General features: G+C 48.8%; 1 protein-coding gene across 4 annotated transcripts in view; it reads left to right on the top strand.

The window, feature by feature from the left end:
• The window catches only part of ME3 (malic enzyme 3), a 219,841-nt gene that overhangs the window by 164,429 nt on the left and 30,672 nt on the right, over positions 1 to 24,740 (top strand). For all 4 annotated transcript variants that reach the window (XM_043451455.1, XM_043451452.1, XM_043451453.1 and 1 more), the window contains one exon: positions 4,145 to 4,248. In XM_043451455.1, coding sequence (XP_043307390.1) covers positions 4,145 to 4,248 — 104 coding nt within the window. The remainder of the gene's footprint in view (positions 1 to 4,144; positions 4,249 to 24,740) is intronic.

A 24,740-nucleotide genomic window follows, 5' to 3' on the forward strand; every position in this document is an offset into this window, starting at 1 on the left:
GCTCTATACAAGTATGAGAAGCTATGTTTTCATGTCATCTCCACACAGAAACTTTCTCCCCCATTTTTTGGTGCACTTAGTTTTGAAATATTTCAGATATAAAATGTTTTATTATAAATAAAATAAGCACTATAAAATATCAAGACTTTTTTCAAAGCTTCCTAGTCCCTCTTATAACTTAGTAGTACTTTGTTAGGATTAACCCTTCATCTTAAATGCAGATATACTGAGAAGTTTTTAGAAGATTCTAAAATTCTTCAATACTACTGGAGAATTGGACTTGCCCCCAGAAACCACATATGCAGCACCAGGAAAACCATTCTTGGCTGCCTAAAATACCACTGACTCAATCTGTCTCTTGGAAACATGACAAATTATAACTTACCGTGAACCCTTTCATCTCTATAAGAACTGAAAAAGTGAATGTTTTCTGCAAATGCCAAGAGTTATACCGTTTTTATCATTCTGTGTATGCCTTTTCTGTGTTGATGTGTTTCAGACAGATGAAACTGAGATATCTGTGCAATTTTATTTCTCACTTTTTCCATTTTAAATCATCTCATGCGTGTCTGTCCAGGTGTCTGCATAGGCTTAACCCAATTTCTGTGGCTGCCTGTTGTCCGTCTTGTTGTTACATCATCATTTACTTCTTTGGTCCCCTTGGCTGGACGTTTCTGTCTCTCAGTGGCTTTCAGATGGTCATTTTGAAAGTGGCCGGTGAAAGGCTATATGTCCCTTTCTCATCATTTGCCCACACGTGCACGCACACACACAGACATACACATAGAACTGCTAGAGCAGAGTCCTAAGGAATCTCAAGGATGCATAACTCAGAAAGTAAAGAGATTGAGAAATGAAGTTTAGATCCTACGTTTCTCAGATGTAGCCATGTGGATCCTTGGAGAAAGTGTTAAATCCACCTGAGACATGTGGACTGAGGATTGGGGAGTGAGGGGTTGGGAAGGTAGATATTTCCTGATCTTTTCTGTCCTCTATACCTTTCCCCCTCCACCTCCTATAGCACCTTCAAGACAGTATGGACCTAGACTGGTGTCTTAAACAAGTATAAGTCAATTCTGGTTGATGTGCCAAAAAACCACTTAAGCAGCTTGGCCCAGAGCTTAGGATCATGGGCTCTGGAGCTGGCAGCCATGAGTCTGAATCCAGATTCCTCCACTCACTAGCTCAAGGGCTGGTCGAGTCTCCTAACCTCGCTGTGTCTGGCCGTCCTTCTGAAGTACCCGGCACACAGGAAACACCATGAAAGTTAAAGCTGCTGCCGTTACTTTACAGCGTGTGTTATGATTCACAAAGCTCTCTCACATATATCAGTATCATTTCATTTCCTCATCACCATCGAGCTGGGCAGATGGTATCTTATTCCCATCTAACTTTACTTTGTCGACAAAGATCCGTCTAGTCAAAGCTGTGGTTTCTACAGTAGTCATGTATGGATGTGAGAGTTGGACTATAAAGAAAGCTGAGCACCGAAGAATTGATGCTTTTGAACTGTGGTGTTGGAGAAGACTCCTGAGAGTCCCCTGGACTGCAAGGAGATCCACCCAGTCCATCCTAAAGGAGATCAGTCCTGAATATTCCTTGGAAGGACTGATGCTGAAGCTAAAACTCCAGTACTTTGTCCACCTCATGCAAAGAACTGACTCATTGAAAAAGACCCTGATGCTGGGAGGGTCGGAGGAGAAGGAGACGACAGAGGATGAGATGGTTGGATGGCATCACTGACTCAATGGACATGAGTTTGAACAAGCTCCAGGAGTTGGTGATGGACAGGGAAGCCTGGCATACTGCAGTCCATGGGGTTGCAAAGAGTCAGACACGACTGAGCGACTGAACTGAACTGAACAGATGAAAAGAAGGCTCCCAGAGGTCACGTGATTCACCTGAGGTCACACAGCTGGTCAGTGCTGGAGCTGAGACTTGACGCCGAGCGCCTTGAGGGCAGGACTCCTGACATGCTTGCCTCTGAATCCTGCAGGAGAAGTCCAGATGGAGATTTGACGAGAACACAAAACCTTGGCCCCAAGGAGCTCATATTTAGGGGTATGTGTGCTAAGTCACTTCAGCTGCGTCTGACTCTTTGTGACCCAATGGACGATAGCCTTCCAGGCTCCTCTGTCCATGGGGATTCTCCAGGCAAGAATATTGGAGTGGGTTGCCATGCCCTCCTCCAGGGTATCTTCCCAACTTCGATCTTCCCGACTCAGGGATCGAACCTTTGTCTCACATGTCTCCTGCATTGGCAGGCAGGTTCTTTACCACTAGCGCCACCTGGGAAGCATATTTGGGGAAGGAAGACACAAAAACATAATTTCTAAAGACCCTAACACATAAAATTGCTTCCTATTTCTTAAATACATCAGGTCACCAGGTACTTTTTCCTGCTTTTACCTCCAGCTCCCAGTCTTTCTCTGTGTTGACTTCTCAGCCTGGAGGGCCCAGCCCACCTGGCAAATTTTTTTTTTTTTAACTTTTTATTGTGTATTGGGGTATAGCTGATTAACAATGTTGTGATAGTTTCAGGTGAAGCGTAAAGAGACTCGGCCATGCATATACATGTATCCATTCTCCCCTAAACTCCCCTCCCATCCAGGCTGCCACTTGGCATTGGGCAGAGCTCCCTGTGCTATACAGTAGGTCTTTGTTGGTTATCCTCATTCTAAATATAGCAGTGTGCACATGTCCATCCCAGACTCCCTAACTACCCCTCCCCCGAGTCCTTTCCCCTCCTCTGCTCATCTTTTAACACCTGACCATTTCTTCCATGTCATCATCCCCCTTGTCCCTGGTGGGAACTACTCCACTCCTCCTCTGTGCCACCATGGACCACACTTTGTGCTGCAGGAATGTCTCTCTGTCTGTAGTGGAGTTTACTGACTCATCAGCCAACCTGCAGTAGACTGAGCACCTTGAAGGCAGAGACCATCTCTTACCCACAAATCCCAAGAGGCCCAATGGCAGCAGGCCACTAGAGGGTCAGGAAAGGGTCAGGAAATGTGTCGTGCATGGATAAGCCCACAGCTTCTGTGTAGATGTGTGTGTGAGGGGTACAGGAGAGGTGGGAGAGGCCGTCAGACCAGTGCAGACACAGAAGGTGGGGGCACCCGACTCGGGGCCGCTTTATGGCGGGCTTCCTTCTTGAATGGAAAATGCTGGCTCTATCAGTCCCTCCTTGTGTCCCCAGGGCCTGGCACAGTGCCAGGCCTGTGATGGGTATTCAGTAAGCGTTCACGGGAAGGACAGGAGGGAGGAAGGGAAGGTTTCCTAATTTGAGTCCAGATCGGTGACTTTGGTTGAGACCCAGTACCTCAATCCAGATGTTGCCTGTGGCAGTTCTTAACGGGGTCAATTTTTGTCCCCTAGGGAGACATTTCAGTTCAGTTCAGTTCAGTTCAGTTGCTCAGCTGTATCCAACTCTTTGCGACCCCATGGACTGCAGCACGCCAGGCCTCCCTGTCCATCACCAACTCCCGGAGTTTGCTCAAACTCATGTCCATTGAGTCGGTGATGCCATCCAACCATCTCATCCTCTGTCGTCCCCTTCTCCTCCCGCCTTCAATCTTTCCCAGCATCCGGGTCTTTTCAAATGAGTCAGCTCTTCGCATCAGGTGGCCAAAGTATTGGAATTTCAGCTTCAGCATCAGTCCTTCCCATGAACACCCAGGACTGATCTCCTTTAGGAAGTTTTCTGCAGGGAGACATTTGGTGGTGTCTATAGATGTTTTTTTATTGTCACAACCTGGGGGTGCTACTCACTCCAAGTGGGAAGAACCTAGAGACACTGCTATGTTAAGTATTCTATAATATGCAGGTTCACCTTCACATCAAAGAATTGTCCAGGCCAGAGCATCCATGGTATTACTGCTGAGAAGCCCTGGGATCAACCCAGAGCTGCAGTCAGAGGTTGGAAGACTGTATCAGAGAGTCTTGCTACTTCAAGCATCCTTGGTTCCTAAACTCCAGACCCCCTGCCCAGAGGTCCATGCTGCATCAGTGGCTTAGCGTCCAGACCCTTCCAGGCAGCACCTGGGGAGTCGGAGGGGGACAGCCGCCCTCCTGGCCCCCCTCACCCCCCACCTTCCCACCAGCCCGGGACCCTTGACGAGGCAGGTGCCGTCTGTTGCAGGAGCTCCTCAGAGACCCGCTGTACATTGGCCTGAAGCACCGGCGCGTCCGCGGGCAGGAATATGACGGCCTTCTGGACGAGTTCATGCAGGCCGTGACGGACAGGTAAGTGGGCCAGCCTGCCCCTTGCGGAAGCGGACTGTTAAGATAGGATGACTAAGTCAGCATGGGGTTTGGCAGAGACGCGTGCTTTTCCGGGTGGTCCGAAAATTCCAACTTGACCCCGTGTCCTCGGAAATCTCAAAGCCAAACGGGCTTGCTCTCTGGGAGAACCTTGGGGAGCCTAGAAGGGAGAGGAGGGGTGACGGCTGAAGGCCCTGTGATCAGGGGGCAGTTAAGTATCTGATGTCCCGGGAGGAAAACCCCCCTGGGCCAGCTGCTCTGGGTTCCTGGCAGAAATAGAGGTGTTCTTAGGGTTCGGGGAGAGAAGTGTGTCCTTCTGATGGAATGGCCTGGAAGGCAGCTGGCCTTGTTAGCTGTCATTTTCCGGCTCCGAGGACCAGGCGGTGTTAATGAGCCACCGCTGCAGGCCACACGGGCGGGCCTCTGAGATTTACGAGGTGTCATCTCTGCGCAAGGGTGCACCACGCTGGCAGCTCCTGCCGCCCGCTCCAGCCTGCCCCATCTGTCTGCCATCATTGCCACCCGCTCCCCCTACACGGACTGGCATGCTGCTGGGATGGCACGCTGGCTGTTCTGGAAACAGCCCCCATCCTCCCACGCCGAGTCTGACAGGCCCATCAGTCAAGGCAGTCTCAGCAGCCCAGCTGGTCCCCGCAGATCCAGCAGGGCCCTTCTCACTTGGAAGCCTCCAGCCTTGCTTGCCACCCAAGAGTGCCCGGGGAGGGCAGAGCTGGTCTGCACATCCTTGACAAGGGACTTTGTTGTCTGAGTTCAGCGATTGGCTGAAAGAGAGCTGGTCTGGCCTCTGCAGCCCAGGACATCTCGTCTGGGTGGGCTTTGGCAGTGGGCACACCCACCCCACCACTTCCAGGTCTATGACCTTGGGCAGGTTACCAAACTTTAAAGCCTGCTCACCTGGATTCCTTATCCGGAGATAAGAAGAAAGCGTTTTATTGTTGCTGTGGTTTTTGTCTTTTTTTTTTTAAATTATTTGCTTATTTTATTTTGGGCTGTGCTGAGTCTTAGTCGCTGGGCGCGGGCAGCGATTTCTCTAATTGCGGCGAGCAGGGGCCACCTGCCATTGCGGTGCGCGGACTTCTCACTGCAGTGGCTTCTCGTGATGCTGAGGACTGGCTCTAGACACCTGGGCTTCAGCAGCTGTGACGCGCTGACTTGGTTTCCCTGCATGTGGGATTCTCCTGTGCCAGGGATTGAACCCCCGTGCCCTGCATTGGCAGGTGGGTTCTTAACCATTGGACCACCAGGGCAGTCCCTGGTTTCATTTTTGAAGATGAGGGAAAGTAATAGTGAAGTTATATGAGGTGGGGATGATTCTGTAGAAAAGATGAGATTGATAGCGGAGTGTGGAGTACAGGGGGGACGGGCCGAATAAGCCAGGGGATGATAGCCCGGTGTCCACCTGGGTGCTTTGTCCGAGATGGGAGCACAGAGCCCATACACACAGAGGGAAGGCCATGCGCTGGACACAGATGCTGGCAGGTGGGTAGATGTGGGGGAGTCCGTGGGAGCACTCCTGGATGACAGGGTCTTTGGCTGAGAGTGAGGATGGGGACCGAGGGGCTACAGGTTTGAGGTATAGGAAGCAGGACCTGTAATGTCCCAACTAGGAGCTAGAGAACGGTGGGTGGGTGGCTTCATGGACCCCCTTCAGGTTACTGGCCATGAATTTAACTTAGGTCATGAATTTAACTTACCCGTAATTTTCTGTAGCCAGTTTCCACTGTCTGAATACAGGGCAGGAAGACACAGAGAGAAGGACTTAATCAGGGCTGAGATTTTGCCAGGCAAGAGAGAGAAAGAGAAGGAAAGGGCTGGACAGTGTCCTCAAGGGGATGATTGCAATGATGCGTCATGAGATCTAGGCCAGGTAAGAAGGGACAGATGAGGGCCTGGTGGAGAAGAGGGCTGAGAGACTGTGGTGTGGACCGTGGACAGTAGGTCCTGGTGAGGCCTGAGAATTACTGAGTTGGGTACCGGATGGAATAAGCAGGAAAGGGAAGAGATAATCAGAAAGTCGAGGGTTCGAAGCTGGGATTGTGAAGGAAGTATTGCTGTTGAGATAGGACCACTGAAACAGCCCATTCAGGGGTCAGCTACACGGACAGAGGGCTTCCCCGGTGGCTCAGCTGGTTCCTGCAGTGCAGAAACCTGGGTTTGATCCCTGGGTTGGGAAGATCCCCTGGAGAAGGGAACGGCTACCCACTCCAGTATTCTGGCCTGGAGAACTCCATGGACTGTCTAGACCATCGGGTCACAAAGAGTCCGACATGACTGAGAGACTTGCGCTTCACATGAGCAGAGGCAAATCAACTAGAACAAGAGAGGTGAATGTCTTGCCTAATTCTCCCCTGTTTAGATCATCCTGAATACCACATTCGGTTCCAGACAAGATACTTTGAGGGTCGTAAATTATCATAAATTACCTAATGTGCCTTTGGAAAACAATGACCACAGCAGGTATCACAGTTATTGTTCTCCAATAACCACAATAGGGGCAAAGGCTCGGCCTGGTGGGGAGAAGGGGTAAGGACTGCTGGGTCACAGGGATGGGGTCCTGCCTCCAGAAACCTGCAAGGTGTTCTTACAGAGGAGGGACTGGGCTTGTTTCTGTGTATTTCTTCTCTTGTTTCACCCAGAGAAGAACCAGTTGACAGAATGTTAAAGGAGGAAGCTTTCGGCTCAGAATAGATCTGAGCTAACCCGCAGTGCATTAGACGCTCTGTGAGAACGATTTCAAGCTCAGGCTGCATGGCATCTGGGTGGTGCTGTCATAGAAGGAAGTGAAGCATCAGTTGTCCTCTAAGAAGCCTCCCCACCCCGGTGTCCATTCAGACTTCTGAAGATCCCCGTGTGGCCGGCAGGGTAGCAGACGAGAGATCTGAGGGCAGAGATCTGAGGGCTCCGAAAAGTCAAGGAACCTGTCCCAGGTCACACAGCATCTGGCAGGACGGCGAGCTGACCCTGAGCCTGCTGACTCCAAGGCCAGACTGCTTTCTGCAGTTACCTGTGTTTGACACACGGGAATGCATTTGGCTTTGAGAGCACGTTTCTTTGGCTTCCTGTTTCCAGGGCTCCCTGCTTGTCTAGTGAAGTCAGTAGTCATTCCGTGATTCCCCACAGAGAAGCCTTGCTATTCGTGTGAGAAGGTTAAATAAACTAGGATGTAAGAGGCTCCTCAAATTATCATTAAAATCCGTTTGCAGTCTCACAGACACACTCCCACAGTCCAGGGGTGAACCCTTGGGCAGGGATGTGCGTCAGCCAAGAGGAATGTGTCCTTAAGTGGAAAAGATGAGGGGTTGACACTTGCTTGTTTTAACTTTCTAATAAGCTGAAGCAGATGTTGCTGGGGATGCTGTAGGTGGGGAGTGAGCCGGTCTCCTGGGATTATAGTAGCCCCATGATGGGGTACCCAGCCTGGGCAGCCAGTGAGTCAGCCCTCCTGAGGCCAGACACTGTGTATTTTAAGAAAGAGCCTTGGGAAACATTGATTCCTGCCTTCAACATCCTCCTCTCTTTTCAGAAGTCCTGCAAGTAAAAGCTCCACCTGCTTGCTTCTACCCACTCATCTTAAGAGTTTTTGGCAGAACAAAAAAAGTTACTGTGGCTCAGCTGCTGCCCTAGGATGTGGCCACTGGGGGAGACCCACGAGGGCAGAAGGAATGTCCGTGTTACCTGCGAACCACAGCAGTGAGCCACTGGGCACTTCCAGCTCAGAGCTGACACACAGCCTGGTGTTCCCATGGCGAAGACCAGTCCTTCCACGCTTCCCACTCTCTCCCTGCCCTGCGCTGGGCCCCGGAGTGACGCACCTGAGTCATAGGCTTTTCCCGATGGTTGCCGCTTACAGCAGAATCTATTCTAAGTTTGCACGTGGAGCCCCAGTTCTGTCTGATGCTTGGCCTGGGCTGGACGGGCGTTTGATGTCTGAAGCAGCAGCTTTGGCCTTTATGCAGGCCATGAGAGGATGTCACCCCCAATCTCTAGCTCCCCAAACTCTAAATATAGAGATTTCTAAACTCTTGATAAGAGTGATAACAAAGAAAGGAGATATTCGATTTTTTTTAAATGTGACTTTAAAAAAAGAAAGTCATCTGTGTCTTAGCTCCAGGAAAATGTCTTTTTGAGTCTCTCCATCTTTCTCTCCGGTTTTCTATTTCTCTCTCTCTCTCTCTCTCTCTCTCTCTCTCTCACACACACACACACACATACCATCCTACACCAGAGACCTGAGGTTCATGCCACAGTTGGACTAGCACAGTATGACTTCCATCACATTCTCCTGGTTAAAGCAAATCACAGGTCCACCCCCGATTCCAAGGGGGAAAGAGAACACAAAGGTCTAAACATCAGGAGGCATGGCTCATTGGGAGCCACCAAGGTAACAGACAACCACACCCCATCCAGCCTAGGAGGGACAGGGAACGGGGCAGCCAGCATTACCAGAGGCTGTGCCCCGGAAATGCAAGAAGGGCAGAGAAAAAGAATACCATCCTTCCACATAGAAACAGGGAGCTGCATCACCTAAAGTCGGCAGTCGGGTATTGAGGACCTGCTGTATATAAGACACCGTGTCAGGTGTAGTTGGCAACCCTCAGAGAAATAAGCAGTCTGCTCTCAAGGATCTGTGCATGCAGAGACATTCTTATCTGCCTCCTGGCCTTCAGACCTGACCTCTAAGCTTTCTCAGCCTCCGAGTCTCGTTAAGAAGGGTTCTAGGGTGGGAATATAAAGTTGGGAGTTACCAGTTCATAGATGGTTTGTAAGGTCAAGGGCTGCCCTCGTGGCTCAGACAGTAAAGGATCAGCCTGCAATGCAGGAGGTCTGGATTTGACCCCTGGGTCGGGAAGACCCCCTGGAGAAGGGAATGGCTCCTCACGCCAGGATTCTTGCCTGGAGAACCCCATGGACAGAGGAGCCTGGTGGGCTGCAGTCCACGGGAGCACCAAGAATCAGGACATGACCCAGCGACTAGCACACACGTGCGTCTGTAAGGTCAAGGTACAAATGCGCACATGTGGTTAGTCGCTCTGTCGAGGGCATGATGGGGTTCACCTAGGAAAAGACAGCAGAGAGAGCAGAGAGTGTGTCTTACTACTGAATTTTAAACTGTGCCCTGTGAATAACTGCAAGTTAATCTGCTCAGCAAAATTTAGGAGTACACTGTGACTCCTTGCGACCCCATGGACTATACAGTCCATGGAATTCTCTAGGCCAGGATGCTGGAGTGGCCAGCCTTTCCCTTCTCCAGGGGATCTTCCCAACCCAGGGATCAAACCCAGGTCTCCCATACTGCAGGTGGACTCTTTACCAGCTGAGCCACCAGGGAAGCCCAGGAATACACTAGGACATTGCTGGTAGGAATGGCAAGGAGAGTAAAAGGTTTTGTTCCGTGTGCTAGCACTGATTGCTGGGATTCTAAGGCCTCTCTAAGCACCACTGGAGATGGGGTTGTGGCTGATCAGCAGTGTGTGCCCTGAGCAGGGCAGTGAGGCGTGGCAACACGTGTGCCTGCTTTAACCCTACCAGATCTGTGTGGAGCCTGTGACCTCAGCATCTGTGACTCCATGAACACCCACGTGGGCTGATCCCTCTGCAACTCCTAAAGTTCAGTAGCAACTCAGAGGCCAAAAGATCCTGGAGGCTGAAGACTTCTCATCTCCAGGTGTTCAGGATATTTCAAGAACTACACCAAGCCTGTCTGTTGGATCCACATGAAATTACAGCTGCTTCTTCTGAGTTACAAATCATGGCCTATGCTCCCATGATACCCTCCACCCCCATGCCCACCCTCCACCCACACTGGAACAAAGCAGTGGATCAAATAAACGAAGGCATATGAATACTGACCTATGGTTCCCAAACCTGGCCTGGCATTAGATTCACCTATATATCAATCATATAGACTCCAAGGACTTCCCTGGTGGTCCAATGGTTGAGGACCCATCTGCCAATGCAGAAGACATGATTTTAATCCCATGTCCTGGGAAGATCCCATTCGCAGTGAAGCAGCTAAGCCCGTGGGCCACAACTACTGAGCCTGAGCTCTGGAACCCTCAGGCCACAGCTGCTGAAGTTCAAGCACCCCAGAGCGTATGCTCCAAAGCAAGAGAAGCCACACCTCAACCAGAGAATAGTCCCCCTCGCCACAACTAGAGAAAGCCTGAGCGCAGTAGCAAAGACCCAGTACAGCCAAAAATAAGTATTAATAGATAGATAAATCAGTAAAAAACAGTTGTGACTCTCTGGCTTATGAAAAAGTTCCTGCGGAATACAGAAAGTCACATCACCCTCCCAACAAATTTGTCTACTTTTTTCAGAATTTGACTTTTCCAGCTCAACCCATGAGGGAATGTATTTTTGGCAAAAAGATAAGAACAGGAGGTACGGATCGCTCACTCCTGGGAACTGAGCTTTATTTTCGGCACTGAGGTGAGAAGCTCTGAGAAAGCTGAGAGCAGCACAAATAACAGAGCTAATCATGCTTTTCCAGGGCGTTTGAATAATGACTGCATGCCCAGAACTTCACTAATGAGATTCCAAAGAAATAAAAGACATGCACTGTGTCCTCATGACTCTTACAGGTCTTCCAATGAGACATTTTGAGCAGGAAGCAATTAGAGAAGAATTAAGTACTCGACTGTTCAGTATTGGCCTTCAGTTCAATAGAAATTCAGACAAAGGAGCAATCAGGGGTGACTGCAGAGAGATGGAAAGTAAACAGAGGCAGGGCCAAATGTGAGTAAGCCACGGGAGAGAGAGTACATTCCACATGGATGATACATCATGAGGAAGGCAAGGACACAGCAAAGGCAAGGAGTAGGCAAAAACTCTGGAGGACTGGTCCCACAGAGATGGATGTTTATTGGCTCAAAATAAAGTTAAGTAGGTTTAGGGGCTTCCCAGGGGTGCGGTGGTAAAGAATCCTCCTGCCAGTGCAGGAGATGCAGGAGACTCAAGGTTCAATCCTCGGGTCAGGAAGATCCCGGGGAGATGGACATGGCAACCCACTCCAGTATTCTCGACTGGGAAATCCCAGGGACAGAGGAGCCTGGTGGGCTACAGTCCATGGGGTCACAAAGAGTCGGACACAGCTGAGCACTGAGCAAGTGAGCAAATACACAGGAGTAGAGTGGGCTACAGGATAGGCCTCGAAATCCAGGAAAAGGGCTGTGACTATTAGCGCTCAGAAGGAGAAAGGGCTTATCTAGCCCAGTGTTTTCTTTAATATCTGTGTGTGTGTTTCTTCATTTCAGCTGCACTGGGTCTTAGTTGCGGCACATAGGACTTCCATTGCATCATGCAGGATCCTTCCTTGCGGTACAGGACCTCTAGTTGTGGCACATGGGCTCCAAGGGCATGCAGGCTCCGTAGTTGTGGTGTGCAAGCTTAGATGCTCTGCGGCACTTTGGATCCTAGTACCCTGACCAGGGATCCAACCCCTGTCCTCTGCATTGCACAGCAGATTCTTAACCACTGGATCACCAGGGAAGTCCCAATAATTAAGTGATTTTAAACCAAGCTTCCTCAAACTCCAAGCATTTACCGAGGTGCATCCAGGCTGCTAGAAATGAATATTTCCCAGCAACCATATAAGACTAAAACTACTTGAAGAAAAATATCATTGCTTTTAAATGCTTTCTGTATCACGGTTCTGTTCAAGGTTTCATTAATTAAAAAAAAAAAAAACTTCTACTAAAAATGTTTGAAAACAATCAATTCTCACAAAGCTTTAGTTGGAACTTGATGCAGAGAGCAGCAGGGAGGCTTGGTAAGTTCTTGAGCAACGGAAGTACTGAAATTGACAGGATGTGGGAGATGAGAACAGAAGCCATGGCAACACCCCAACTCAGAGTCTGCCCTCCCCAGGGAAATCTGCCCCGACCAGCCTGGCCTGAACCCTTTGCCCTGTTTGTAATCATAGCATGACTTATGGCCACGTAATTCATGTGTCAGTTAATCATGCATCACATCATGACATCTTTTCTATAATGGTCTAGAGCTTTTCTATAACCTTTTTTGGTCTTTATACCATTAGAGCAGAAATTAGGGAAAGATGTGCCTGGATTCTTGTAGAGAGGTTCAAGTGTCAGCCTAGGCCGGACCGATGGACTTTGAAGAACTTTCCTTCCTCAGGTCCTGTAACTCTGTATCATCTCTCCCAGACTGGTAGTCCCTGGGGGGCACAGTGCATGATTAGACTCATGGTGGACCCACCATAAATGGTGAGGGTGGGAGTTGGATGGTTGGATCTTTGATTGGGGTCAGGTGGTTGGATGGTTGGTTGGTTGGTTGGTTGGTTGAGGGGCTGAAAGCCCTCACCAGGCTAACTGTCAGTCAAAGTGAACAGAAGGTTGTGAACCAGCTGGCGTCTGAGGAAGCTCAGGCATTTCCCAGCTGGTCCAGTGGTCAAGAATTCGCCTGCCAGTGCAGGACCCGCAAGAGACATGCGTTTGATGCACGGGTCGGGAAGATCTCCTGGAGGAGGAAATGGCAACTCACTCTAGTATTCTTGCTTGAAAAATTCTGTGGGCAGAGGAACCTGGCGGGCTACGGTCCATGGGGTCACACAGAGTTGGACACGACCGAGCACACACACGCAAGGAAGCTCGGAGGAAGGAGCAGCAGGACCCTTTCTAGCTTGTCTGGCCTCTGACGAAACAGGACCGTTTCCCAGTCTCAGCCTGGCACTGCTAATTGTTGACAGTCCAGCTTCTATGTTTTCCCACCCGAACAGGAGCCGGATGCTGTGAAACAACAGACTCTCGTTGCTCGTGAGGACTCTGTCTGCGGTTACAGAGAGAGCTGGAAGGCGGTAGCAAAATGCAAACCGGCATCGAGCTCTGTAGGACCCTATTAGCTTCTATCCTGACCAACCAGGTTGAATAGAGGCCAAAATGTGATGGAGGAAGTTCACTTAACTGGGGAGATGGATTCAGTCACACCAACTGGTTATTTCCATTTCATTTTTCCCCAAGAGGTGGATTGTATTACCTGGTATCAAAATAGGAATAAAATTATTCCCAGACCTGAAAGTTTCATATTATAACAGAGGAGAGGAAAGAATAGATTAATGAATTGATAATAATGATAATTGATAATAATGAAATAATATATATGAAATAATAATAATTATTATGAAATAATAATAATTAAATAATTAAATTAAATAATAATAATGAAATAATTGATAATGATAAAATGGCAATAACTCTTTTTTACTTATTACCTGCTATGCACAGACTAATATGAGCTCTCATATAATATTAATTCATTTAATTCTCACAACAGCCCTCTAGGGTGGCTACTGTTATAAGCTTTGTTTTAGGGGATGAGGAAACTGAAGCTTATAAAGTGTAAGTAGCTCTCTAAGAAAGGGGGCCTGGAGGCTCAAGAGGGAGGGAGTGTATGTATAATTATGGCTGATTTGCATTGTTTTACAGCATAAACAAACATAATATCATAAAGAAATTTTCCTCCAATTAAAAAAGAAATTTTTAAAAAAGATAAAGAAATAGAAAGGGGGCCTTATTAAGGCCCCACCCATTAACAACAGTTGTTAAAAGCATTAACTCTAGAGCTATAATGCCTGAGTTTGATAGCCATTCCCTTCTCTAGGGGATCTTCCCGACCCAGGGATCAAACGTGGGTCTCCTGCATTGCAGGCAGATTCTTTACCGTCTGAGCTACCAGAGAAGCCCTTCATTAAGACCCCTCCCACTAAAAACGGTTGTTAAAAGCACTACCTCCAGAGCTATAATGCCTGAGTTTGAACCTCTCGCCTGCCTCTTATTAACAAACTACTTAATTTATCTGTGCCTCAGCGTCCTCACTTCCAAGATGCATTTTTAATATTTAACTTATAGAATGCTTCTGCTGAATGAATGAGACAAGCCATGTAAATGTTATAACTGGGTAATAGTAAGCATGAATGTTTGCTATTACAAATAACAAATAATAATTTAGGCAGTTTCCAAAGTCACTGTCCTTTAGGCCATGCTTTAGGGCTCCCCCCTTTCATGCATTCATTTAAATTATCCATGAATATATCCATCTTTTTCTTCCATAGTCACCCACTCATCCATCCCCACTGTTCCAATAATACCTTCCTTCTCTTCCCCAGTTTCTCTTCGCAGCTGCTACTCTTAAGAAATAAAAGCAACAGCCCTGGGAGCACGGCTGTGAGCCGTGTCCATTTCCAGATCCCTGGTATGTGCGATCAATCCTTTCACCTACTCAGTTTAACTCCCACCCCCAGCCCCACCTGACGGAGAGGCATTCTGTGTATCCGTGTAAATAGGTGCGGGTGAGAGCTCCGTTTGCTGTAGTTGTTTCAGCGCAGTGATATGGGGGCCTTCAGTTCAGTCGCTCAGTCGTGTCCAACTCTTTGCAACCCCACGGACTGCAGCACACCAGGCCTCGCTGTCCATCACCAACTCCCAGAGTTTATTCAGGCTCTTGTCCATTGAGTCAGTGAGGCCATCCAACCATCTCATCCTCTGTCTTCCCCTTCCCCTCCCACCCTCAATCTTTCCCAGCATCAGGGTCTTTTCAAATGAGTCAGCTCTTCGCATCAGGTGGCCAAAGTATTGGAGTTTCAGCTTCAACATCAGTCCTTCCAATGAATATCCAGGACTGATTTCCTTTAGGAGTCTCCTTGAAGTCCAAGGGACTCTCAAGAGTCATCTCCAACACCACAGTTCAAAATCATCAATTCTTCAGCGCTCAGCTTGATAGTCCAACTCTCAGATCCATACATGACTACTGGAAAAAACATAGCCTTAACTAGATGGACCTTTATTGACAAAGTAATGTCTCTGCTTTTTAATAAGCTGTCTAGGTTGGTCATAACTTTTCTTCCAAGGAGCAAGCGTCCTTTAATTTCATGGCTGCAATCACCAACTGCAGTGATTTTGGAGCCCCCAAAACTAAACTATGACACTGTTTCCACTGTTTCTCCATCTATTTGCCATGAAGTAATGCGACCAGATGCCATGATCTTTGTTTTCTGAATGTTGAGCTTTAAGCCAACTTTTTCACTCTCCTCTTTCACTTTCATCAAGAGGCTCTTTAGTTCTTCTTCACTTTCTGCCATAAGGGTGGTGTCATCTGCATATCTGAGGTTATTGATACTTCTCCCTGAAATCTTGATTCCAGCTTGTGCTTCATCCAGCCCAGAGTTTCTCATGATATACTCTGCATATAAGTTAAATAAGCAGGGTGACAATATACATCCTTGACATACTCCTTTTGCTATCTGGAACCAGTCTGTTGCTCCATGTCCAATTCTAACTGTTGCTTCCTGACCTGCATACAGGTTTCTCAAGAGGCAGGTCAGGTGGTCTGGTATGCCCATCTCTTTCAGAATTTTCCACAGTTTATTGTGATCCACACAGTCAAATGCTTTGGCATAGTCACTAAGGCAGAAATAGATGTTTTTCCGGAACTCTTGCTTTTTTGATGATCCAGCGGATGTTGGCAATTTGATCTCTGTTTCCTCTGCCTTTTCTAAATCCAGCTTGAACATCTGGAAGGTCACAGCTCACATACTGTTGAAGCCTGGCTTGGAGAATTTTGAGCGTTATTTTACTAGCGTGTGAGATGAGTACAATTGTGTGGTAGTTTGAGCATTCTCTGGCATTGCTTTTCTTAGGGATTGCCTTTCTTAGGGGTGGGCCTTACAGACTCACCATTCTGAGAGCTTTACCCTGTGCAGAACTGAAAATGTTCTTCTTGTGGGACACATTTCTCAGTACAGAAATGAGAACTGAAAACTTGACCAAGGATAGAAAATCACTGAATTTTAGGTCAGCCCACTGATACTGACTTTTTCAGGGACTACACGTATAGCATCCCTTGTGTTTTGCTCTTGGAGCTGGAAGGAAGCCTTTGATGACATCGTCCCCCTCCACCCTCCCTTGCTCCCTCAGCTGCGGCCACACCGACCCTCCTGCTCCTCCTTCCACAGGTCATGTCTGTTACAGTTGCAGAGCCTTCATGCTTGCTGTTTCCCCAGCCTTGAAAATCTGTCCATTTTCACAGCTGTTTTCTTCTCATCATTCAGACCTGGAGATGGGTCCACACACCCAGGTGGGATCAAGTATTGAGGCCTATACAAGGCAGAACATTGGAACCGAGATGCAGAAAACTGTAAGTTTTGAATGGTTGGACCTTCCATGAAGAAGAAATAGGATCTGCTCACCAACCTCAGGGGAATAACAAGGAGCTGGGGATCAGGGTGGAGTAGGGAGGAGAGGAATGTCTTTTGGAAGAAAGCAAACACTAAGTCTCACCACATGTGGACTCAAGAGTCCACAATTATAATATCCACATGATGCAGAAATTCCCAAGTTAAGAAATGGGTATGAAAGTGTCCCCTACCAGTGACACGGCTGCAGGACCTGGCAGAGGGAAAACAAACTTCTCTGTAGTGACACGCCCACCACCCATGCCCTGTGGAATTCCTTGAAGGAAAAAACAATTCCGAAATGAAGTAAATTCATGATTCACGGTAAGCCACACAGAAACAAGCCACCATGTGGAAAGATCAGAAGCTAATGGGAGAATTAGAACCCCAAGGAAAGGAACATTCTGAGAGGCTGTAAAGTGGTTACACTGAGAGGTAATAAAGAGATATGTTTTACAAGAAGGAAGTAATAGGGAAAGTACACAGTACTTTAAAAAATGGCAAGCAGATCTGAAAAAGAAACAGCTCAAACTTCTGAAAAGGAAAAACAGAGCCACCGAAATTCAGCAGAGTACCCTAGTGTTAGCTCAGGACACCATCAGAAAACCCAAATCTTTAAAAATCACTGCCTGCGGGCATTTCAGAGACCCTTCTTTCCTACTGCTGGCAATCCAAAAAACAGTTGGGAAACCAGGTGTTTTACTCAGGAAAGACTGTTTTTGCTCTGAGCTGCCGTTGATGAAAAGAGCCTTCCTCTCAAGGGGCAGAAAGGATAGAGAAGACTGGAGCCCCCAAATCTGAGCCCCGTCTTTCCATGCCAGAGAGGATGTCGCAGTTGTAGGCATCCCGGTGGCCCATTTGCTCTCATTCTGTCTTTCTGTCTCTTTCTCCATGTCTCACTCATTCACACACGCACATCATGCAGTCTCTTCTTACTCTACTGCGTTCATTTTGTTAGGCTCAAGCACATTGATTTTTAATGTGTTTGAGCCTCACGAAATGGGGACAGGGATAATGCTAAAAACAAACACTTCTGTCAGGATAAGTGGTGGCAGCTGCTCTGGTGGTCCAGCGGTCAGGAGTCAGCCTTGCAATGCGGGGAACACCGGTTCAGTCTCCGGTCCAGCAAGACCCCACATGCCTCAGGGCAGCTGAGCCCGTGTGCCCCAAGTAATGAACCCGCGCTCTGGATGCCAAGAGCTGCAACCCCTGGGCCATGGGCCGCAACTCCTGAATCCAAGAGCCGGAGGGCCTCTGCCCCACCGGAGAGGCCGGTGCCACAGGTCCGCACACTGCAACTAGAGAGTAGCCCCCGCTTGCCGCAACTAGAGAAAGCCTGCCCACGGCAACGAAAAGTCAACACAGCCAGGAGTAAATAATGTAAAAAAAAAAAAAAAGGTAAGTTACGTAAAGGAAAAAAATACCTGCTTGTACCTGCATCAGGCCATTAAGAGTGACTACAGTCAAGGCATGAGGTTGCCAGGATTTTCACTGTCAGTCATTTCCATGATGTTTGATTATGTGCAGGCATTTCTTTTAAAATTAGAAAAAAACAGTTGATTTCTTTTTAAATAATGAGTTAAGCAGCAGTTCTTTCTCAAGACAATTCCCTGAGTTTTTTTTTTAAAAACCCCTAAAGAAGCAAAGAAGCAAGCAAGCATCCCAGGCTTCACTGTCTGGTAAAGTGAGTGTTGGTCTGATCTAGGCTTCTGCAGACAATAAAGTCATTCACGTACATCAAGTCATGTAATACTCAAAGTAATCCTAGATACAGTTATTGTCCTGTCCCACTGAAATGTAAGTTCCAGGGAGAGATCTTTGTCTCTTACGTTCCCTGCTGTATCTCAAGCGCTCAGAACGATGCCTAGTTACAGCATGGACTCTCAATAAACATTTATTGAATGAAGGCACGCTTTACAGACAGGGAAGCTGGGGTACAGAGCGGTTAGAGATCTTATCCAAGGTCACACCTCTAACAGTGGTGAAGCCAAGCTGTGAACCAGGTGGTCTAACTCCAGAACCTACTCTCTGACTTGGAGAATCTCTGCGCCTTTTCTTCTACATGAAAGAAAAGACAGTCCAACATACTCCAGACACCTTGATGCAGCAGGCAAGGAGGACAAAGGGGAGGGAGGTCTATGGAAACTAGTCTATCAATACTTCACATATCCGTGTCTCCTCTCTCCACCTCGTTCTAAGGCAGGGTTAATGACCCACCCATTCTCAACAACAGGGAGGCGATGGAGGGATCAGCCATCAACTCCCATTTTCCAGACTCTCTAGCCACCCTCAGCAAGGGAGGCACCTTCTTTTTTATTTTCTCTTTTTATTGAAATATAATTGACATGTAACATTGTATAAGTTTAAGGCATACAGCGTGATACATTGCTATATTGCAATATAATTATACCACTTCTATTACATCAGGTATCATTATCTTTATTGGTGGTGGGGAAAATTCCCCAGCATCTGGGTCTTGGGTGGCATTTCTCAGTTCTTCCTTCTTAACTGCCTAATGGCTAGTGGACCAGTTGCCCCATCCTTCACCAGGAGTGATGTCCCCTGCAGGCCTCTCTACAAACTGCAAACCCAGCCAGTGCTGTCAGGCCCCAGGGGAAAAACTGAACCTCTGGCTCCAAGCTTTTCCTGGTGGTTTTAAATAACACAAACAAAGGAATAGCCCTCAGCTTAGGGCATTCAAGGTTTTATTTTGAAAGGTTGTAAAGAGCATGAATGTTAGCTCTAAATCAAGGAGCGCTCACTCACCAAGTCCCTCTTAGCAGAGACAGTCACTGCTCGGTGTTTTCACTTACACTGAATTTTAGGAATGCCTTTTGCAGTGCAACCCGTGTCTTATTTTCCCACCTCCCCTCCCTAGGAATGTAATCTCACAATCTTAGAATACCTGAGCAAGAAACAACCTTCTTTGGTCCAACTTCATCACTTTATAGGTGGAGAAACTGAGACCCAGAAAGAAAATTCTCTCCCCACAGTCAGATAATGATAAAACAAGTGGGAAATGAAGGGAAGCTTACCAATTGTTTGCTGTCATTCACATCATTCATGAAATCTGTTTCAAGTTCCCATTTAGCCTGTATTTGTCATATGTCTTCACTGTGTCCCAGAGTGTGGCCAATACAGAGAAATGACCAGCCTAGAGTTCAGTTCTCCCTTGAGATTGTAATATGGACACATAAAATAATCAGAAAATAGTTCATGGCAGCATTTAACCACTCTTTTATCTATTTATTCATATAGTTGCCCATACGTTAATTCATTCAATGGACAGATATTTATTAAATATAGCAGTAAGTCAGAAATGCTTAAGAATTTATTAATGCTTAAGAATATATTAAATATAGCAGTAAGTCAGAAACTGCTCTCAAGAAGTTTTGAAACAGAATTTTGCTGTTTTCTGTCAAACCTCAACATGAATAGCCACAGGTATACATATATCCCTCCCTTTTGAAACTCCCTCCCATCTCCCTACCCATCCCACCCCTCTAGGTTGACACAGAGCCCCTGTTTGAGTTTCCTGAGACATACAGCAAATTCCCGTTGGCTCTCTATTTTTCATATAGTGATGTAAGTTTCCATGTTACTCTTTCCATACATCTCACCCTCTCCTCCCCTTTCCCCGTATCCATAAGTCTATTCTCTATGTTTCTCCTTTACTGCCCTGTAAATAAATTCTTCAGTACCATTTTTCTAGATTTGGTATATATGTGTTAGAATATGGTATTTATCTTTGTCTTTCTGACTCACTTCACTCTGTATAACAGGTTCTAGGTTCATCCACCTCATTAGAACTGACTCAGATGCCTTCCTTTTTATGGTTGAGTAATATTCCATTGTGTATATGTACCACAACTTCTTTATCCATTCATCTGTCGATGGACATCTAGGTTGCTTTCATGTTCTAGCTATTGTAAACAGTGCTGCAATGAACAATGGGATACATGTGTCTCTTTCTGTTTTGGTTTCCTCAGGGTGTATACCTAGGAGTGGGATTGCTGGGTCATATGGTGGTTTTATTCCTAATTTTTTAAGGAATCTCCATTCCGTTTTCCATAGTGGCTGTATCAATTTACATTCCCATCAACAGTGCAAGAGTGTTCCCCTTTCTCCACAACCTTTCCAGTATTTACTGTTTGCAGACTTTTTGATGAGGGCCATTCTGACTGGTGTAAGGTGATATCTCATTGTAGTTTTGATTTTAATTTCTCTAATAATGAGCGATGCTGAGCATCTTTTTATGTGTTTGTTAATCATCTATATGTCTTCTTTGGAGAAATGTCCGTTTAGGTCTTTTTCCCACTGTTTGATTGGGTTATTTGTTTTTCTGGTATTGAGTTGTATGAGCTGCTTGTATATTTTGGAAATTAATCCTTTGTCTCTGAAGAAGTTTTTAATTGACTGGGGAAAGATAGAAATATGCTTAAATAATTATTGCTGAGTTTGTATAGATTTAATCTCCGCCTAGTTAATGGCTATGCCTGCATTATCAGTTGAGGTTGATGGGAGAATACGGTGTTCAAACGCCTGGGACATTTAGATGGAGTTAAAAGTTATGACTTTCTTCATAGGAAAGAATTAGCAATTCACTTTTCTAAAGAATCTACTCTGTACTGGGTGCTTCACTTTTAATTATCACAGCAACCCCGAGGGATAAAGAAACTGAGATTCAGAAAAGTTAAGTCACTTGTCCAAAATCACCAGCTAGAAGTGGAAGAATCTGGGCCCACCCCAAACGCATCTGACTCCACACTTTGTGGTGTTTTTCTCCAGTCTCTGCTGCCTGCTCTCCCAGCCTCACTGGAAAGCCCCTTCCTGCCTGTGGACTTATTTGCATTGACTTGGATCCTGGGGTAAAGGAACGGGGCGTAGCTATTGTGATACAATGATTCTTGGCCGCAGCGGCCTCTGGAAGAGGAGAGCGCCACCCCGCCCCCCTCCCCGGGACCAGGATGCCCCGTGGGCTGCGTGTGACTGGGACCCTGGGAGGGACGGTGCTCTCTGGCAGGCACCCTTCCACGCTTCCACTTGTTCACCCGCAAGGGCTGAGCGGGGCAAGCCCAGGGCCCCAGGCAAGCGGCCGCAGGTGGGTTTGGGCTTCTCACTCAGATCCCTGAAGCAGATTTGTTCAGAGCAGGGCGCAGGAGAGGCAGTCAGTTCCAGCTGCTTTTTTCAGCGGTCATGTGCCACGTGGGGAGCGAGACACCTTCCCTGCCCTCAAGGGACCCTGCCCTGGGCCTGCCTGGATCGAGTCTATCCCCTACCCTGGCTTAGTCTTGCCCTTCTGCCCCTCCCTGACTTTGACTCACGGCGGTTTCGAAAGCCCACAAACACAGGCTGGAGTTTGTGGCCTTATTGTCTTCCACCCCAAAGTGAAGTCGCTCAGTCGTGTCCAACCCTTTGTGACCCCGTGCACTGTAGCCTGCCAGGCTCCTCCATCCACGGGATTTTCCAGGCAAGAATACTGCAGTGGGTTGCCATTTCCTTCTCCAAGGGATCTTCCTGACCCAGGGATTGAATCCAGGTCTCTTCCTTTGCAGGCAGACGCTTTACCTTCTGAGCCACCAGGGAAGCTCTTCCACCCCAGGCTGTCATCATTCAGGGCAGAATTTAGCCAGTTTCATGAGAGAGGGCATGGCAGCCCACTCCAGTGTTCTTGCCTGGAGAATCCCATGGACAGAGGAGCCTCACAGGCTACAGTCCACAGGGTTGCAAAGAGTCGGACACAACTGAAGTGACTTAACATGCCTGTGAGAGAGGAGCGGTTTATTAGATGCTTAGGAAGTCCAAGACACAGCTTTGTGACAGACTGTCTGGTGCAGATACTATGGCAGTACACCCGAACAAGAGAGCAGGGTGGACCAGAGTAACCGGAGGATCTTCACAGAGGATGTCCCGTCATCCCAGGACGGTTGGAATGTACAGTCTGTGGGCAAATCAGAGCTGATGTCCCATGTCAGCCCATGGGCTGGTGGCTGGGAAGGTGCCTGGGCTTGAAGAGCAGGAGGTTGGGGAGTGAGCCGTGTGCCCTGGAGGAAGCACTCAGGTCTGGCCTCTGACCGCTGAGAGGTCAAGAGTCGGCAGGTCAGCCTCCATCCTCTGCCCAGCCCCGGGCTCTCTGGCGCCGTTTGCGGAGAAACTGCGGAGGAAGTCCATACTGTTCCTGGAGGGGGTTTTTTATTTTTTCTGTCTGGCCTGGGACTGCCGTCAGATCAGTGACCACGGAATGGACACATTATTCTGGCACTTTTGCTCAGAAGTTGCTGCTTCCTGTAACTGCCCTGTTACACGGTGGGAGTTTTCCCCCATCAGGCTAGCAGGAGCCCGCCAGTCTGGCTGCCAGAGCCGGGCATGCCAGGGGACCGTCCGGGGTGGGACCTGGGAAGGAAGGGCCTGCACACCCCGCCCCCCCGGCCCGCACCCCCATCGCGGCTGGAGCCCCTTCCACAGCCTCGCGCCAAGCGGAGCTCCGAGGAGCCTGGAATAGCTTCCAGGGACAGCCTCCTTCCCGCCTGCGTTTGAGCTCTCTGCCTTATAGGGCACTGCAATCTCTGGCCTCCTGACCTCCCCCTGTCGGCTCTGCTTTTTCCCTTAAGGCCACAGAAGATAAGTCTACCTTCATTCCCCATCCACACAATGGTCCTTCGTGTCTTTGAAGGGAATCACTCATGCCTCATTCCACTGGATTTCTTTTTCCGACGCCATAGCCCCCCTTTCTCCAATCTGTGGTTTCCTGGTCCTTCCCCTGCAGACTCGTGTCCCTGTCTTCCTGCTGAGTCCCTTCCCACCACAGCCTGCAGGGTGCGTCAGTCCCTCTGCGGGTCTGTGATGGAGCTTGGGGGTGAGAGCTTCGTCTCTGTCCCTCCGCGAGGCTGTGAGCTCCCGGAAGGAGGAACCGTGTCCTCTTCCCTCTTCCGCCGGACTCTGGCTCCTGCCTCCTCCCGTCTCCCCAGGCCCTCGACGCCCGTCACTGCCCCTCGCGTCTGCCCTCCTTGCGGGCCCCTCCGTCCCATACGCAGACCTCCCATCAAAGCCGAGGCCGTCCCTGCGTCCCACACCCGCCACCGGCCGTCTCCCTGCCGTTGTCTGTAGCCAAGCCTCTTCCTTAGCCCCGTGCAGAATGGCTCCCCGGCCACTCCTCCGCTGAACGTGCTCTGGCAAAGTGACCCAATCATCCGAGCTTCACCCCCCTCCCGCCCCACGCACCCACACTTCCCGGCCGCTGTTTCAGCAGAGGCTCCTCGGGCAGCTGCTCTGCGGGCCCCTTCCGCCTTGCCGGCCCCCGCTCACCCTCCCGCGGGGGGCTCCCCCGCCGCTCACCGCGCCCTGGCTGGAGCTGTGCCGGGGGGCTCTCCTCGGCCTTGCTCCCCGCTCCGCACACACGCTCTTCCCGAGACCCTCGCCAGCCCGGTGACCTGAGCCGCACAGCTGTCCATCCATCACCCGCTCCAATATCCTAAGGCAGCGGCCACTTTCCCCTGCCTGCAGCCCCTCGGTGGTCCCCTAGAGTGCGCCCAGCCTCGCCCACCCACGCCTCCCGTCCTCACCCCTCCTGAGCTCCAGCACTGGTTACTGGTTACGTTCCTTCAGCTCCAAGAAGCCCCCCACCACTGCACACTCGTGTGCTGTTCCCTCTGCCTGAGGCCCCTTCGCTGCCCCGCTCCGCCCCACTGCACCGTCTGCCGGGGACCCTCTGCCTGCCCCGGGGTGCACCTCCAGCTCTCCTGCTCTCCGAAGCCCTCACTGCGTCCCCCAGCACAGCTGTCTGCTCCCTTTGAGGCTTCCCACGTCCCCAGCACATACCTTCATTATTGCCTTTGTCAAAGGATGTTGCCACTGCTCTTTTCACTTTCTTGTGTCCCCATCAGACTTGAAATTCTTGAACTTGCCTTGGTAATCTAGCAGGGAGGACAGTCTCTGGTTCACAGCAGGCCCCTTAGAAATGTCTACTGAACTGAATATTTATATCATACCTGGGAGAGTTCCTAGCACAAGGAGGACCCTCTGCCCAATACATTCCTTTAATAATTAAAATAGAAATCTCCATAAATAATTGTGATGCAATGTGATGTATGCTAACAGATGTGCCCAGTGTAGCAAGGCAGGCCAGACCCAGAAGAGTTACTGCCGCCCCGGGTAAGGAAATTGCTGGATCAGGGAAGGCTTCCTCGAAGACATGACCTTTCATAAGGGCCTCACCATTTAAGTAGGAGTTAGCCAGGATAAAAGGAGGTCTCCTAGGCATCTAAGC

The sequence above is a fragment of the Cervus canadensis genome, chromosome 29 (genome assembly GCF_019320065.1).
Source record: "Cervus canadensis isolate Bull #8, Minnesota chromosome 29, ASM1932006v1, whole genome shotgun sequence".
NCBI classification, from domain to species: Eukaryota; Metazoa; Chordata; class Mammalia; order Artiodactyla; family Cervidae; genus Cervus; species Cervus canadensis.